General features: G+C 33.0%; 1 protein-coding gene across 1 annotated transcript; it reads left to right on the plus strand.

The window, feature by feature from the left end:
* Nucleotides 1-328: 328 nt before the first annotated feature.
* Nucleotides 329-17,948, plus strand: actr2a (actin related protein 2a). The gene is given in 9 exon segments (NM_213499.1): nucleotides 329-416; nucleotides 6,104-6,214; nucleotides 9,758-9,973; nucleotides 10,335-10,407; nucleotides 11,951-12,087; nucleotides 12,669-12,818; nucleotides 14,099-14,244; nucleotides 14,745-14,877; nucleotides 17,332-17,948. Coding segments are annotated over 9 exon segments (1,185 nt in total). The 5' UTR covers nucleotides 329-368; the 3' UTR covers nucleotides 17,503-17,948.
* The last annotated feature ends 992 nt before the right edge of the window (nucleotides 17,949-18,940 follow it).

Here is an 18,940-nt window from a genome sequence, read left to right on the forward strand (position 1 = left end):
CTTAGTGTAACTATTGAAGAGTCGCGCTTTAAATATGAAAGTTAAATATGCTAACGGTCTAATCGCATTTAATTATTTATGCTAAGCTAAGCTAAAGGTGCTCCCGCCATATCTGGAGATCGGCTGAATGTTTCACAATATGGTGAAACTCACCCGTTTAACTCTTGTGGAGTTGTAAAATGAGCCTATTTCTTAAAAATAAAAACATAAACAGCGTTCCATCAATACATAAACAGTAGCGTAAACGCTTTTATTTTGTCTGACTCTTATTTTGAAGCGGTGTGAAGGGCAGGGCTGTGACTTCCGCCTGGCCGAGAACAGCGGCGGCGGTGCAGAGATCAGGGCGGATTCACCGAGTCTGGACAAAAATGGACAGCCAGGGCAAAAAAGTGGTGGTCTGTGACAACGGGACAGGGGTGAGTGTGAAAGCGGACTCTCAGCGACCCCGTCCGGTGTGAACAGCGCGTTTTCTTCGCGACTGTATACAATTAAATGACGACTTGCAGGAAAAAGATGCAGCGGAACAGGAAGTGAAGTGATGGCAGCTTATTTTACACACTGATTACCTGTGATTTACACACTGTGGAGAAATACCCGATCAGGTGCACGAAAACCATTGTTAATATAGATATTAAATAGTGCTGCGTGTTTATGTTTATGTCATTGTGTGTATGTAATGACATGAATCGCATATTTCATTGATTGTTTTATGAGGTCGCAGTATGAGCGTGCGTAAAGAACGAAAAACAGTGAAATGCGCATTAAAATTAACGTTGCGTGTGTGTTCGTGTCGCTAAAAAGAAAGAGAAATGATCACGAACTCACTTCCGAGTTTGCAATCTCACATCTGGCCGAGAGAGGAAGTGACGTACTAGACAGAGTATAGAAACCAACGCATTCCATCATCATTCTCCATAAAACCGAACTTGTTGTGATATTTAAATAATGTTGTGGCAAATATCTCGCAAAAACCGTGTTATTTATGTGGGCGGAAGCAACAGCTATTTCACACAGTTATACCAAAAAAAATGCGGAAAAATCTGTAACGTTTTGTATGAATTATCATATAATCTAAAAAACCGAGTGGTGTTATCATAATAATACATGTTCATATTCCTCCCAAAACCACCAACACTGAGGTGAATTTGGTTTTATATTCGCAAATTAGTTCAATGATAGCTCCCTCCCTATATTGTTTACTATGGTTTACATTTACATTTAGTCATTTAGCAGACGCTTTTATCCAAAGCGACTTACAAATGAGGACAAGGAAGCAATTTACACAACTAAGAGCAACAATGAATAAGTGCTAAAGGCAAGTTTCAGGTCTGTAAAGTCTAAGAAGGGAAGTATTAGTAGTATTAGTATTTTTATTTTTATTTATTATTATTATTATTATTTTGGGTACAGTTAGTGTGATATTCAGAGAGGCAATTACAGATTAGGAAGTGTAGTGGAGAGTAAATAGTTGAGTTTTTAGTCGTTTCTTGAAAGTAGCGAGTGACTCTGCTGTTCTGATGCAGTTAGGGAGTTCATTCCACCAACTGGGCAGATTGAGCGTGAGTGTTCGAGAAAGTGATTTCTTCCCTCTTTGGGATGGAACCACGAGGCGACGTTCATTCACAGAACGCAAGTTTCTGGAGGGCACATAGATCTGCAGAAGCGAGAGCAGATAAGAAGGAGCAAGGCCAGAAGCCACTTTGTAGGCAAACATCAGAGCTTTGAATTTGATGCGAGCAGCAACTGGCAGCCAGTTCAAACGGATGAGCAGCGGAGTGACATGTGCTCGTTTAGGTTCATTGAAGACCACTCGTGCTGCTGCATTCTGGAGCAGTTGAAGAGGCTTGATAGAGTTAGCTGGAAGCCCCGCTAGTAGAGAGTTGCAGTAATCCAGTTTGGAGAGAACAAGAGCTTCAACAAGGAGTTGAGCTGCATGTTCAGAAAAGAAGGGTCGGATCTTTCTGATGTTATAGAGTGCGAATCTGCACGATCGAGCAGTTCTAGAAATGTGGTCAGAGGAGTTTAGTTGGTTGGATATTCGGTCAGAAGTCACATGTAAGTACGACTTCAAAACAACATTAGCACAATTCATTTGACTGTGAACAGTGTTGTACATTGACCGTCTTTGGCTGCTAATATAATTTCCAAAGAAATCACAGGATTGGCAAAGAATACTTTTCTGAATTTAAATTATTAACCTTCCTGTCGTGTTCGACACGACAGGAACAATGTACAACTTAAATCACTCATAAACATTGTGTTTTACATCTGATTGCCTCAAGGCTTTATGATATCCTCCATGCTATACACTTGAACTTATAAAAGTGACGATCATCTCTTTCATTGAATTTTGAGTGTTTTAATCAATTCTGTTACACCTGTGGTGTTCCAGGTCAAAAGTGACCGCCATAGGAAATAAATGGGTATCCAGGCTATATTCATTCAGCAGACAGAACATCTCCACACACACTACCCCAACTCACTCACTCACTCACTCACTCAAAAAGAAAAGGAATCTTGTTTTCTTTCTTTTTTTATTTTATTCTTTGTGTTTATTTATTTATTTATTTATTTATTTTTCTCTCTGGAAAGAAGCACAGAGAAAAAGTCTTTCTTTCTGTCTGTCCATGCTCACCGTATATACCCCCAGTCTCTATTTTACACTATTATATACACTATTATACATTATACACTAATTATATTAGTACGCTAATATAGTCCAATCGAAGACTGAAATTTCGCTCACTCAGAACACAGGAAAGGATAGCATTTTGTTTGTGCTTTGCTGGTTGATAAATCATTCAGATGGGTTACAATTTTAATTTCTTTGGTCAGACGCTGTGAGGTGTCTATTAGTAATGAAACAAAGAATTTTGATTTCTGTCATCCATTTTTCATTTTGTAATATATTTTCAGCGCCTATTTTTAATGCAGTTATTTTATGTCTAATTCATGTTAAACACTACTTTGACGCATTGTTCACAGCTAAAGAATGTTGAATAAAAAATTGGTGGAGAAAAATTATTTTTGTGCTAATATAAGAGCAGTTAAAACAGACCGTCAGTTTTGACCGGGAACACTAAAGTAAGGGGCAGGATGTGAACACGACAGGAAGGTTAAGGAGAAAGTCCCAGTGTGTGAATATAAAACCAATTTGACCTTTTTTTTGACCAATTTGAAATATGCAGAGTCTGACTCACTTGGACCTAAAGCTGTGTATTAAACATTTAAAGCATTAATATGTGAGGAATTCCAGCGTTATGGGTGTGACATTTGCAGTAAAAACTCAACACATAAATTCACATAGAAAGTACACATTAACATTATATTGAAACATTCATTCATTCATTTCCTTGTCAGCTTAGTCCCTATATTAATCCGGAGTCGCCACAGCGGAATGAACTGTCAACTTATCCAGCACGTTTTTAAACAGCGGATGCCCTTTCGGCCGCAACCCATCTCTGAGAAACATTCACACACACACTCATACACTACGGACAATTTAGCCTACACAATTCACCTGTACCGCATGTCATTGAACTGTGGGGGAAACCGGAGCACCCGGAGGAAACCCACGCGAACGCAGAGAGAACATGTAAACTCCTCACAGAAACGGCAACTGAGCCAAGGTTCGAACCAGCGATCTTCTTGCTGTGAGGCGACAGCACTACCTACTGCGCCACTACGTCGCATATATTGAAACAAATGTTAATATTTTCCGGAACAACTGAATGGAACCACAGACCAGAAAAAAAATAAATCTGTAAACTTTTGTACTTTAAATGAGGAAAAACAAACATGCGTTATGGATGTGACCAAAAAAAGTCAGCGAATTTGCTGTACACAACACGGTTTGTAGAAATTCAGTAAAATAAACCGCACAGCCTCAAAGAAACAATGCTAATCAAAAGGAGAAGAGTCGACTCCCTACAGAAGAAACTGATTTGATTTTTATTGAATATTTTAGCATTTATGAGGGAAACGCTTCATTATGGATGTGACATTTCTGCGTTATGGATGTGACTGATGTGAAATTGCCATTTGTGTTGTGTGACTTATCAAATAAAATTGTTTAAAAACATTGACAAACATTTTTGAGTATTTCACAAGTATTGTAAAATACTTGTTTACACACAAAAGAAAAACGTTGAAACGGTTTTGGTATTTCGGTGAAATTGTTTTTCATGGCTAGGTTGACATTTGCATTGAAATGCTCATGTAGTTTGTTTACATTCATTTCACCACATGTCTTTGATTTTGTTATTATTCGTTACAGCAGGTGAAACGGCTCACAGTTGTTTACCTTAATTTATACTTGAAAGTTTGTGTGTGGCTTTCTTTGTATTTGTAGTTGTCATGTTAAATGTTTTGCACATTTTATTTGTTTCTGTTTTTAATATTTTGTTTTATCTTTAGATATTTATGTCGGTGTATTTTATTATTATGTCTAAACAATACATCATTGGGAAGATTTGTAAAAAAAAATTTCTCTCTAAATCCATTGCTGTGTCTTTTTGTAGGTCGTATATGTTTTGTATGTCACTATTTTCTCTTGTTTCTTGATTTATTTTACATTTTGCACAGATTATTGTTTCATGATAGGTTTGTCTGTCTGTTCATTGTTTTTCTGTCTGCAAAAATTATATTAATAATTATATATATATATATATATATATATATATATATATATATATATATTGGCAATTCCACGCAAATGTCAACCTTGCCATAAAAAATTATTTAGTTTTCAGCAAAATAGACAAACCGTTTCTACATTTTTTGTGTTAGCAAGTATTTTACAGGACTGTAAAAATACTCGTGAATGTATCTGTCAGTATTTCAAACTATTATATTTAATTTGCCAAAATCACACAAGTGGCAATTTCACAGCTGTCACATCCATAACGGAAATGTGTCACATCCATAACGACACTTCTTCTTCATAAATGCAAAAATGTCAAATAAAATAAAATCAATTATTTTAATTCTATAGTGAGCCGACTCATATCTGTTTGATGAGCATTGTGTCTTTTGGGTTGTGCAGTTTAACTGTCAGAATTTCTAAATAATCTGTTGTCGACTGTAAATTCGCAAACTTTTTTTGTCACATTCATAACGCATGTTTATTTTCCTAATTTAAAATATAAAACATGTTTACATATTGATATTTTTTTTGCTCCCATAACTCTGTGGTGAGCTATTTTGGAAAATATAAACAGAAGTTTCGATATAATGTCAACATATACTTTCTGTGTGAAATTATGTTTTGAGTTTTTACTGCAAATGTCACATCCATAACACTGGAATTGCTCATATATATATATATATATATATATATATATATATATATATATATATATATATATATATAATTTTTATTATTAATATAATGATGACCATGATATTTAACATTTGATTCTTCTATTTCCGTACTTGAATACTGTTAGAAAAACCATTAAGCACTGTTTATTTAATTATTTTTGCTTATAATTTATGCAAAAAGTCTTGATTAGTTGGTCTGAAAAAATTAAATCTTTCCGAATAGAGCTAATTATCTGTTCATATCGCAATATTTATTGCATCAAAACAGAAAATCGCAATGTCAGATTTTTCCTATGTATATATTCTTATATTTATTTAATTCTGCTTGGTCAAATCACATTTTCTGTCTTTCTTTGAAATGTTTAACTTTTATTTTTGTATTGTTTTTTAAGGGATTTTGTTCTGTCTTTTGCCGTTTTATTAGCTTTATTAACTCAGTATTTCTATTTACGTATTTCTATTAATCGCCAAATCAACAGTGTTTGTTTGGTAGTTTGTTTTATTGTGATAATTTTTTTTAGCTAGTTATTTTACTTCCTTGTTTTTGTTTAATTTCAGTTTGTCCTTTTTAATTTGAGCAATTTCAGCATAATTGTATTAGTTTTATTTAAATATTTAATTAAAATCTGACATTTAAGATCAATTTTTTTTTTTAGTTTTAGTGCTGTATTTCAACTGTATTCTGCTTATTTTTGTTCTTAGGTGGCAAAAAAAACTTTCTTCTTTCTCATTGGTCATATTTTTATAATAATAATAATAATGAGCAATTTGTCTCTTTCAGTTCGTGAAGTGTGGATATGCTGGCTCTAATTTCCCAGAGCACATATTTCCGGCTCTGGTCGGGAGGCCGATCATCCGCTCCACTGCCAAAGTGGGAAACATCGAGATCAAGGTAGTGTTTACTCTCTAAACTGACATTTTACTCTTATTTGGGTTCACTGCAGTACATTGTACAATTGTCCTGAAATACTTGGCTAAATATTGACCATAAAACATATGTTAATAGAACTTAGTTGAATTTCTTTTACAGATATTTCCCACACAATGTTTAACAGAACAAGGAATTGTTTACTGTATTTCCTGTAGTATGTTTTCTTCTGGAAAAGTCTTATTAGTTTTATTTCAGCTAAAATAAAAGCAGTTTTTTATTTTTTAAAACCATTTTAAGGTCAATATTATTAGCCCTCTTAAGCATTTTATTTTCGATTGTCTACAGAGCAAACCAACATTATACAATGATTTACCTAATTACCCTAACTTGCCTGATTAACCTAGTTAAGCCGTTTAATGTCACTTTAAGCTGTATAGAACTGTCTTGAAAAATATCTAGTCAAATATTATTTACTGTCATCATGGCAAAGATAAAATAAATCAGTTGTTAATTAGTTTTAATCAATATTGTTGATGTTATTTGTATTCATTAATTTACTTTTGTACAGTTAATTTTTGAGAAACAGTTGTGATGGTGAATTATATTTTAAATATTTAGTACAAGTTTTGCCATGGATATAATATTAAAACATTTATAAATAATTGGATAAGTGAGCTGAAAATACAGTACCGTCTGTATTGGCCACTCAGTGGACTTTTGGCCAGAGGTTGAAAACTGTAATAGCAGTGCCACGAACGGTCATGTTTTGCAAAAGCACAGCTTGAGTAACTTCCTTCTTGTCTCTTACTTCCTGCTGTGCGTTTTTTAGCAGTTCACATGAATAATGAATATCCTTTTTAGGCCGTTTCAAGCAAATATAGAAACTTTGAGATGTACATTATTGCAGATCGAAAAAATATCACGCTTTTTTTAGGCACCTGAAAAACACCTGAATCCTGCATCATTTCTAACCCTAAACATAGGGTTTAGGGTTTAGGGATTTATTTTATGTACAATTAAAGTCAGAATTATTAGACCCCCTGAATTGTTAGCCTCCCTATTTATTTTTTCCCCCAATTTCGGTTTAAAAGAGAGAAGATCTAAACTAAATTTCTAAACATAATAGTTTTAATAACTCGTCTCTAATAACTGATTTATTTTGTCTTTGTCAATATTTGACTAGATATTTTTCAAGACACTTCTATACAGCTTAAAGTGACATTTAAAGGCTTAACTAAGTTAATTAGGGTAATTAGGCTTGTTAGGGTAATTAGGCAAGTTATTGCATAACGATGGTTTGTTCTGTGGACTACTGAAAAAATATATAGCCTAAAGAGGCTAATAATTTTGTCCTAAAAATAGTGTTTAATAAATTATTAACTGTGGGGGTGATATAAACACACCCAGTCCTTTTTTTCAATTCAACAACATAAAAACGGTGGACCAATTGGATCGGTTATCAGACTGACTGCAACTTGACGTAGGAGTGCGGTCCCCCCGCTCACCGAATTGATTGACAGGCGTGCATTAACATGTCTCCGTAGTAACGCATATAATCATATCAACAAAACAGGACATGTGTAAAGCAACTGGGTTGTTTAGTTTTCAGGTGTTGATGTTGGATTACTTTATTTATTTTGGATTGTGAAAGCAGTATTCTCCAATGAGAGGGATTATAGCGCCTTCCGATGGTGAATGAGGTTATACTAATGACATGTATTATTTGGTAGTTTGGTCCTTTATTTCACAAATTTGGCAACCAATGTGAGCTAGTGACATAAACACTGTTTATTTGTAGGTCGCACAGACTTTAAATTGAATGTATTTTATTTATTTGTCAATTCATTATTATTTTTAAACTTATGTGTGTGGCTTATGTGTGATTTATTTTTTTTTATGTTATTTCTTTCTTTTTTTATAGTCCTTTATTTCAAGAATGATACTGATGAGAGGCACTGATCCAGAATCAGTTTTTAGTCTCATTGCTTACCTCCTGTTTTCTCCATATTTGTCTTTTTCTCTTCTGTTACTGTATTGAGGTGCTGTAGGATTATAGGAGGATGGTAAGTGTGTGTGTGTATGCGTGCGTGCGTGCGTGCGTGCGTTAGACTAACCTGTAGTGATTTTTCTTCTACACACACCTTGATAAGGGCAGTTTTTCAGCCTGTAGTGAAACTCTTCAAACACTCTCAGAAGACGCAGAGCAGTTTGGTGAAAAAATGACTAATATATGTAATTCTCTCACTAACCTGGATGAAGTGCTTGAGTTTGAGAAATGTTTGTCATTACCCAGATTGCAGTGTGTGCTGTGTCCAAAATACAAAAATCTTGGTTTTAGGAAATCTCAAATTATTGAGGTAAAAGTGTTTTTTAAACCTAGAGATTAATGGGCATTTTTACATTGTTTATTTGTGGTTAAAAATATGGAAGCCTTTGTTGTTGTTTTTTTATGTTTGTGTAGTTTTCTAGTATTGTTTTTTTCCGAGTTTATACATATTCACTTGTATTAGTTTTGACTGTTTTTAATGACTTTTTGTTTATTTCATGTTTAATATTTAAATTAGGGGCCTGGACAGAATTTATATATATTTTTAGCTTTTTTTCTAATTAATACATTTATTATTTTGATTTGTTTAGCTTTATTGCTTTATTTGTATTTCTTTTTGTACTTTGTTATTGTTGTTTTGTTATTTTTATTAGTATTTGAAGAAATATTTTTTTATTAATATATAATCCATTTCTCAGTGAATTTAAGTAATATATTTTATTATATCAAAGTGATATATTTATTAAAATAATATTTTAGTCACCAACATCTTTAGAAATAGAAATAGTACTTTTAAAATCATGCTAATTATTGCAGCAAAAATTACAAACTACAAAATTTCAACTAAATATGTATATATAATTCATTATTTTTTTATATTTTTTATTTTTATTTATTTCTTTTATTTATTTGTTTTAATTTTTTTATTTATTCATTTTTCTTTCTTTTTCTTTTATTTCTTTTGTATTTATTTTTCTTACTATCTTTCTTTTTATTTATTTAAATTTCTTTTTATTTATTTCTTTTTATTTATTTTTAATTCATTTATTTAATATTTTTTTTTCTTTATTTTTTTTAAATATTTTTTTAATTAATCAATTAATTTATTTATCTTTTTTTGTAAATAAAAAAACTATTAATATATCTTTGAAATAGTGTTTAAATAATAAAATATAGTTTATATTTTGTATAAAGTCATTGATAGTGACGTTGTTGAATCATAAATAGATAAATCCATAGTTTAAACTTTTACCATGTATTCATCAACTTTCAGCTGTTGTGAGTTGTTCACCCAATTTTTATTTTCAGCGCTTTTAATATTTTTTTTTATCATATGAGAAGAAATGCAGAGGTCGGCATGAGTGCTGCATGCGTTTCATAAAACCTGCATTGATTGAATGAATTTCCTCACTGATATTTGTCATCTCCAACTCTCCGCTTCTCTTTTGTCATCTTTGGAGATGTGCAAGACCGTGTAAGTCAGCTGGTGTTTGACTGGTGTGTGTGTGTTTCTGCAGGACCTGATGGTGGGCGACGAGGCGAGTGAACTGCGCTCCATGCTGGAGGTGAACTACCCCATGGAGAACGGCATCGTGAGGAACTGGGATGACATGAAGCACTTGTGGGATTACACCTTCGGCCCGGAGAAACTCAACATCGACTCAAGAAACTGCAAGATCCTGCTGACCGAGCCCCCCATGAACCCCACCAAAAACAGAGAGAAGATCATCGAGGTTACAGCCATCATCTTTATTAAAATCAAATACAGTTTTCGAAAGAAGTCTCTTCTGCTCATCAAGGCTGCATTTATTTGATCAAAACAATAAAAGTCCTATTTTGAAATACTGTTACAGTTTAAAATGGCATTTTCGTGTAGAATATCGGTTCAAATTGTATTTATTCCTTCGATTTTAAGCTCCCATAGGTACAATAGAAATGGTATTATTGTTCAATAATATTGCAGTGTCACTTGGTAAGCAGAACAATCATTTCTTTTAAAAACATTACACAAGCTTATCCAAACTTTTGACTGGTGATTTTCATTTGTGACTGATCATCTGTGAAGTGTGTGTTGACCCTCTTGTCTCCCTGTAGGTGATGTTTGAGACCTATCAGTTCTCTGGAGTTTATATCGCCATCCAGGCCGTCCTTACACTCTACGCTCAAGGTAAATGGAGTGAAAAAAAGTTAATGTGTGCGTGTGTGTGTGTATATTTATTTATTTATTAGTGGTGGGCCGTGAATGTGCTGTGTTAACGCGAGACTCGCAGACATCTCAAGTTGGGAAAAAAAGACAGAGTTGATTTGCAGGAGGTTGCGGGAGAGTGGGTGCCTCAAGACCAGGGATGTGGGGTGGGGGTGGAGTTATTATAACTATTACAGTCTGCAGTATTTCTCTATATTAAGGAAATACTAATAAGGAAAAACGGCAAACACATGCGGGCATTTCTTCTTTCTTTCTGCCAACACAACAGCCATTCCTGATATGCGAGTCCCATCTCTCACTCAATACACTACAATTATATGGGATAAATACAGCACTACAACATACAAACGAGAGAGATCAACTTAGTATATGTATAGGACAGGATGTAATAATACAGCACTTACCAGTTTCTTAATGATTTGATCAGCTGTAGTTAAAAATTTTAATCTTCGAACGGGCTTATTATGTGGTCTCTGTCGCCATCTTGTGGATAGATAACATCAACTGTCTTTGGTCTGCTCAGTATGCTAGGTTAATGGCCGGCGACTCGCTGTCTCTCAGAAATTAACAATATTTTAAAATAGGCACTATCCTTATAAATAAACTGCATAGCTGCAATGTAAACAACTACATTTTCCACTAAAAAAATCATCAAAAGTACATTATGTTGTCCAACAGCTGCAATATTTGCCAAACTATAGATTGTCTTCTGCTTGTTGCTGTATGTGGGCAGAATAATACACAAAGGTGAAGAGGCAGTACGAGTGCTGTTACTGGCAGAATATCGCACAGCTATTTGATGTATATATGTATGTGTTTGTGTGTGTGTATATGTGTATATATATATGTGTATATATATATATATATATATATATATATATATATATATATATATATATATATATATATATATATATGTATATATATATATATATATATATATATATATATGTATATATATATTTATATATGTGTGTGTGTGTGTGTATATATTATTATTATATATATTATGTGTATATATGTATGTATGTATGTATATATTATATATATTATATGTATTATACATATATATATATATGTATGTGTGTGTGTGTGTATGTATGTATGTATATATATATATATATATATATATATATATACACATACATATATATATATATATATATATATATATATATATATACATACATACATACATACATACATACATACATATATATATATATATATATATATATATATATATATATATATATATATATATATGTGTAACAAAATAGTTTTTCTTTTTATGTATGTGTATGTCACTTATGCATAGAAAATATATGCAATACACAGACATATATTATGTCAAAACAAACTTAAATTTTGATTTCAATTAATCCGGGCCCAGCACTAATATACACACACACACGCACGCACACACATACAATATAAAACATAATAAAAAATATTATCATTTTTGCAGCATTTTTTATACAATACAATGTCTGTATGTGCACAGGTCTGCTGACGGGTGTAGTTGTGGACTCTGGCGACGGCGTCACTCATATTTGTCCCGTGTACGAAGGCTTTTCTCTTCCTCATCTCACTCGCCGTCTGGACATCGCCGGAAGAGACATCACACGCTACCTCATCAAGGTAAACACACTCCCACTGTTTACACTGGATAAAATCATTTCAGATTCCTAATGTAGCGTTTGTAAGTTCAGTGTAAATATTAACATATCAGCGAGAAAGAAGAATCCTTAGCATTTCAACTCGCTGTATAATCGGTGCGTGTTTCTTTCTAAAGCCTCAGTAATACTTCAGTGTCGAGTGGTTGCTATATTCCATCACACACACCTTGCACATAGCAGATGCCGTGAAAGCAAAATTAATAAAATGTAAATAAAAATACATATTTATTTACAAAAATAATTTTATTTTTTAATTATTCCAGCCCAGTAAAAGAAATCTGATGGTCTCCAGAAGAAAAAATATTATAAGAACTACTGAGAATATTTTCTTGCTCTATTAAATCTCACACAAAAAAAATAGCTGTATTTATAACTTTCAATCTTGTTGTGTCTTATGCAAACAAACTAATAGCTTATCGCTGGAATCTTGTTTAGTCGAGTGTAGTTAGGACACAATATAGTTAAAAACAAACATAATTAATAACATTATTGTCATTTGCGGGTGAACTAACCTTCTGTCTGTGTGTGTGTTTTTCTCTCCAGCTGCTGTTGTTGAGAGGTTACGCCTTCAACCACTCGGCAGACTTCGAGACGGTGAGGATGATGAAGGAGAAGCTGTGTTACGTGGGTTATAACATCGAGCAGGAGCAGAAGCTTGCGCTGGAGACCACTGTTCTGGTGGAGTCTTACACGGTGAGCTTTAGAAACATCCAAACACACTAAAAATTAAAACAACAACAACAGAGATTAATAATGAGCGGCTAGCTTAAATCAATGGGTGCTCCGGTACCCCACAGTCCAAAGACAAGCAGGTAAATTGAATAAACTAAATCGGCCGTAGTGTATGTGTGTGAATGAGAATGTATGAGTGTTTCCCAGTGATGGGTTGCAGCTGGAAGGGCATCAGCTGTGTAAAACATATGCCAGTTAAGTTGGCGGTTTATTCCCCTGATAAATAAAGGGACAAAGCTAAAGGGAAATGAATGAATAAATGTAATATTCCATGTGCTTTTTTGTTTAATTTGTTATTTAATTGTATTTATTTTATTTCTTTAGCTTTTTTAAGAATCTTTTTAATGAGATGTAACAAAAATGTGACAATATAACACATCCCAATCATATTTACATCTTTGTTTTTAATTTCAAAGAAAAACTACAATAACAAACCTAAAAAAACACAAAACAGTTTAATTTAATATTTTGTTTATTTTATTTTTTATTTAAATACATTTATTATTACTATTTATTTTTTATTTATTTTTTATTGTAGAAAAACACTTGAAATTTAGCATGAAAATACACTTTTTTTTTTACATTTTATTGTTATTTTTGTATTTTACTTATATTAATTGCATAATAAATATTCTTTTTATGTTATAATATGAATTATCCATTTATATCTTTGCTACATAAATTTATTAAATATAATTCTTTTTAAAAAGTTCAAAGGAGGTTTTTATTTATGGATATCATAAACATTTTAAGTCTTATATTTTAAAATTTTGTAAGCATTTGTCTTTATATGTATTTAGTTCTGTTACAGTATATTATATAAAATATTAAGTTAAATATTAATTCATTTTTACACGCATTTAATATCTTTGCAAAACAGTAGATTTTGAAAACACAATAAAATATGGGACACACCTTATTTTATTTGAGTATTTTTTTATGTAGGGGGGTCGTGGATTTTAATGATATCAGTTCTGGATATTATATTATCACTTAATGTAAATTTGTGATTAGTTTCTGCACTAAAAGGTTTAACTAAAATATGTATTTGACAGACGGTAGGCTCTAATGGCCACTTGAGGGTAGCGGGGTGATGTTTTTATTATGGCCACTAGAGAGCAGCAGTGTGTTTATTATCGCCACGAAAGGGCAGCAGAGTGTTAATTATGGCCACTAGAGGGCAGCAGTGGGCTGTTTTTTTTCTAGTGAGTGAATGGACACTGGTTTGTGTGTGCCTGTAGCTGCCGGACGGGAGGGTGATTAAAGTTGGCGGCGAGCGGTTCGAGGCTCCTGAAGCTCTGTTTCAGCCTCACCTCATTAATGTGGAGGGTGTGGGGGTCGCTGAACTGCTCTTCAACACCATCCAGGCTGCAGACATCGACACCAGGTTAGTTTAAACACGCAGTTTTCAATAAATTCATATATAAATAAATGTGTGTGTGTATACAATTCACACTGTGAACAAGGTGCTAAATAATAAGACTTTTACCTGAATAAACCACTAATTAGCAGCTTAATTATAGTTAGCAAGCTAATGGCTTGGTTTAGGTATTGGATTGAGGATGTAAATTAAGATCATACTTACACTAGTGCTAATAAACAGTTCATATATTAATAATAGATGGGTAATAAGCCAGTTGTAAATGCTGTGAATGCTTACCTAAACTAAAGTGTTACCAATATGCAGTTGCTATATAGCATTACATTCATTCGAATTGTAATGACAATTAAATGTTATAAACATGTTTTTAGATGTGTTTTGACATGCTACACATGATGCTATTACTTTAGAATTGTAATTTATGAACATTTCACTTACTCTCCTATATATTTATGTGCATATTTGACACGATTATACACACTCCTGTTTGTCTGTCTTGATCTAAGGGCTGAGTTTTACAAGCACATTGTTTTGTCGGGCGGCTCCACCATGTATCCCGGTCTGCCGTCTCGTCTGGAGCGAGAACTCAAACAGCTTTACCTGGAGAGAGTGTTGAAGGGAGACGTCGACAAGCTCTCGGTACGTAAAACACACCTCATGTTCAGACTCAACCCAAAAATAAACATTCTGTCAGCATTTCCCTCCTTTATGAGTTTCCCTCTTCTTGTGTTGAACACAAAAGAAGATATTTTGAAGAATGTTGGAAACCTGCAACCATTAACCTCCATTGTTTTTCCTACTAAGGAAGTTAATGGTTACCGGTTTTATTCTTTGAAATATCTTTTGTTTTCAGCAGATTAAAGAATAAATTGTGAGTTTTCATTTTTGGTGTGAACTATTCCGTTTAATTTGCTAAAGCAAACTCTTATTTAGAGAGCTGCTGAACCAGTAGGTGAAGATGTTTGTCTGTAATGGGCTACTTGCCTTTAATTCTACTGGAACTGTCAAAGAATTGACAAAGAGATTGTGACTATTAGTAGTGTTTTTTGGTCTAACAGTGTTAAAGGTCACTGATGTTTGCAGATGCACTAAACTGATAGCTCGATTTTCCCCAACTAAATATTATAAAATATTAGCATTACTAAAATGCTAAAACCACTGGGGCTTTTTATGGCTCCTTCTCATACTTCAGCCTCCACATCAAAGTTCCTGAAAGCAAAGAAGGTCAAGGTGCTGCCGGATTGGCCAGCCCAGTCACCAGACATAAACATTATTGAGCATGTCTGGGGTAAAATAACGGAGGAGGCATTAAAGATGAATCCAAAGAATCTTGATGAACTCTGGGAGTCCTGCAAGAACGCTTTCTTTGTCATTCCAGATGACTATTAATAAGTGATTTGAGTCATTGCAGAGATGAATGGATGCAGTCCTCCAAGCTCATGGGAATCATTCACAATATCCATTCTGTCTCCACTGCAGCATGACTTCATACTGGACGTTATTTCTGTTAAGTGACGAGACTTTAGTCTTAGCAAAGTCGGAGCTTACTCTTCTAAATAAACAATTAAAAATCAAGGCATGATCATATTTCATTTTGGTAAAATAAGTGTAATCTAGAGGCCTTTGCCTTTCAGAAAGGCCACTTCTGATACCAAATGATCAACTAGAAGTCAAGTTATTTGTTGTTTCTAAAACTTTGATAAAGACTAGACTTTTTGTCAGGTAGTGTATATATGTATGTAGGTTATTTATTTATTTTAGGGTTTTAGTTTTGAGATTTTGCTCTAGTTAGTGTCAGGAATGGACAGTATTTATGTCACTTTTTATTTTAAATATAAAATGGCATTTGGTAATTTGTATTTGATAGCGTTTATGAAAAGGGCTTAATATTTTGCATCTAAATACTTTCGTTCTTTTTGTAATTTATTTTGTCTATTTAAACAAACACAGCAATAAACATGAAATTGGATGACGATTAGTACAGTAGTTAACAGGGAAACCTGAAGAAAATAATAAAAGAAAAATCTTTAAAAAATTACAGAGGCAGACATTTAAAAATTATATGAATTATAAAATTTATATTTACACAGTTTTTACGCATATTATAAACATTTTCTACTGTGGTAATTAGGTTATCTCATAATACAAGAGTACATTCAATTAAGTAGTTACGTTACGTTGTAAAGAAAATTCTAAAAATTGGGTAATAAAAATGTACATTTGTAAATATAATATTCACCCATTAAAATAAATAAATTGCCCATATAATCTATCTTATAGTCTCTATTTTGAAAACATTTCATGTTTCCTTGTAAAAGTATTTTTAAAATGCCAAAATACAATATTTTATCTTGATTTTTTTATCTTGTAGTTTAAGTCGAATTGAAAGTCAGGTGAAGTCAGGATTATTGGAGTTCTTGTATATTTTTATTTTACCCAATTTCTGTTTACACAAAGCTTTTTTCAACACATTTCTAAACATAAAAGTTTTAATAACTCATTTCTTTTATTTTTGCCATCATGACAGTACATAATATTTGACTAGGTATTTCTCAAGATACTAGTATTCAGCTTAAAGTGGCATTAAAAAGCTTATCTAGGTTAATTAGGGTTTTAGGCAAGGCATTGTATAATGATGGTTTGTTCTGTAGATTATCAAAACACACTATTGCTTGAGGTGGCTAATAATTTCGATCTTAAAATGGTTATAAAAAATACAAACTGCTCTCATTCTAGCCCAAAAAATAAATAAATAAACTTTCTCCAGAAGAAAAAACATTATAGGAAATACTGTGAGAAATTCCTTGCTCTGTTAAACATCATTTGGGAAATATTTGATAAAGAAAGATGATAATAATTTTGACTTCAACTCTGTTATTTTATTCTAAAATGCATTTCAGTGTTCTGTGTGTGTGTGTGTGTGTGTGTGTGTGTGTGTGTGTGTGTGTGTGTGTGTGTGTGTGTGTGTGTGTGTGTGTGTGTGTGTGTGTGTGTGTGTGTATATATATATATATATATATAATCATTATTATTTATTTATTTATTTATTTGTTTTGCTTGTTTTACTGAATCTGTCTGTTCTTGCTTTTGCAGAAGTTTAAGATCCGCATTGAGGATCCTCCACGTCGTAAACACATGGTGTTTTTGGGTGGCGCAGTGCTAGCAGACATCATGAAGGACAAAGACAACTTCTGGATGACCAGAGAGGAGTATCAAGAGAAGGGCACGCGTGTGCTGGAGAAACTGGGTGTCACTGTTAGATAAATCAAACACATTCTCGCATAAACACACACAAATACACACAAAGCATCACACACTCACACTCCCAGTCGCCGGGTGGCATTTTGGCAGCGTAAATGCACCAATGTTTTTTTCAAAAGATGATGAGGAAATACTTGAGAACCACAAACAAATACTTGAACTTCCTTTTACAATCCAAAAATGAAAAGTGCTTAAAGTTTGTACGACATTCCAAATGTAAAGGCTCATATCAGTGATATTGAGTGAATTGCTCACGAAAGCCGTTTATGCTGCCAAAATGAATCCACAAAAGCACCACCATATCATGACCTGTTTGTTTCGAGTCCTGTCCGCTTTATGAATTCTCATCGACTCTAACAAAGTCAAATATCACTCAAAAGAGAGTTTAAAAAAATTAAACATGAGGATGTTGTGTAAGTAAACAATAAAAAGATGTATTTTTAAGAGAGGTTTCTTTGGTAAGAAGTTGTTTTTGTAATGATAAAAAAAGTCGTTGCAGCCAATTAGCTAATAAAAATGAAGACTATAAGAATGGTGGCTGATGGTATCAAACATACAGACGTTCTGGCAGAAGTGTCTACTTTTTACCTTTAATTTTCTGCAATGGCTTTCTCTCAGTGTTGTTAGATGTGCGCTTCATCTGATTTCCTGAAAGTAAAGAGGGAAATGCGGTTATGACCTGGACCAACTTCTCTGAATATTACAATATTTTACGAGTGCTCTGAGCTCAAATAATGTCAATGAGGATGCTTTAAATAAACTAACTATGAGCATCGCTAATCTGCTTAGCTGTTAGGATTTGAAAGTCATATAGACAGGTCGTTCGCAATTAGATCTGTGTTTTAGTCTAAAGGACATTTATAAACGGTAGTATCAGTTTCAGACTGTGTTTGAAAGGGAAGTGATAATGTTCTGCCGCATGTTTTGCGTACAGTTATAGCTGAAAACTAGAAGCTCATTTCCGCATCTGTATCTCATCAAATTCACATTTTAGGATCAAAATGGACTTTTCTTTTGCATTGACATAATTTTGACAATTAGTCACTTTTTTGTTTCTATTGTCATTACCGTAATGCTAATATAATGAAATTATCAATTACATAATGCATTATTTTAATAAAAAAATATATACATGTATTGGCGTGATGACATTATTTTCATGACGATTAAGCTCTTTTTTGGTCTGTATTGTCATTACCGTAATGTTATTACGATAGAATTCTTATCAACATCTTGCCTTTAAATCTGTCATTTATATTAAAACAATGCATTTTGACATTATTGTCATGACAATTAAGCACTCTTTTTGTCTGAATTGTCATTACCGAATTGCTAATACAATGGAATTCTCATTCACATAATACATTATTGTTATAAAAATTATAATTCATTGACATGGTATTGTGACAATTAGGCACTTTTATTGTCTGTATTGTCATTA

Source organism: Danio rerio, chromosome 1 (assembly GCF_052040795.2).
Source record: "Danio rerio strain M-AB ecotype USA chromosome 1, GRCz13ab, whole genome shotgun sequence".
Lineage (NCBI taxonomy): Eukaryota > Metazoa > Chordata > Actinopteri > Cypriniformes > Danionidae > Danio > Danio rerio.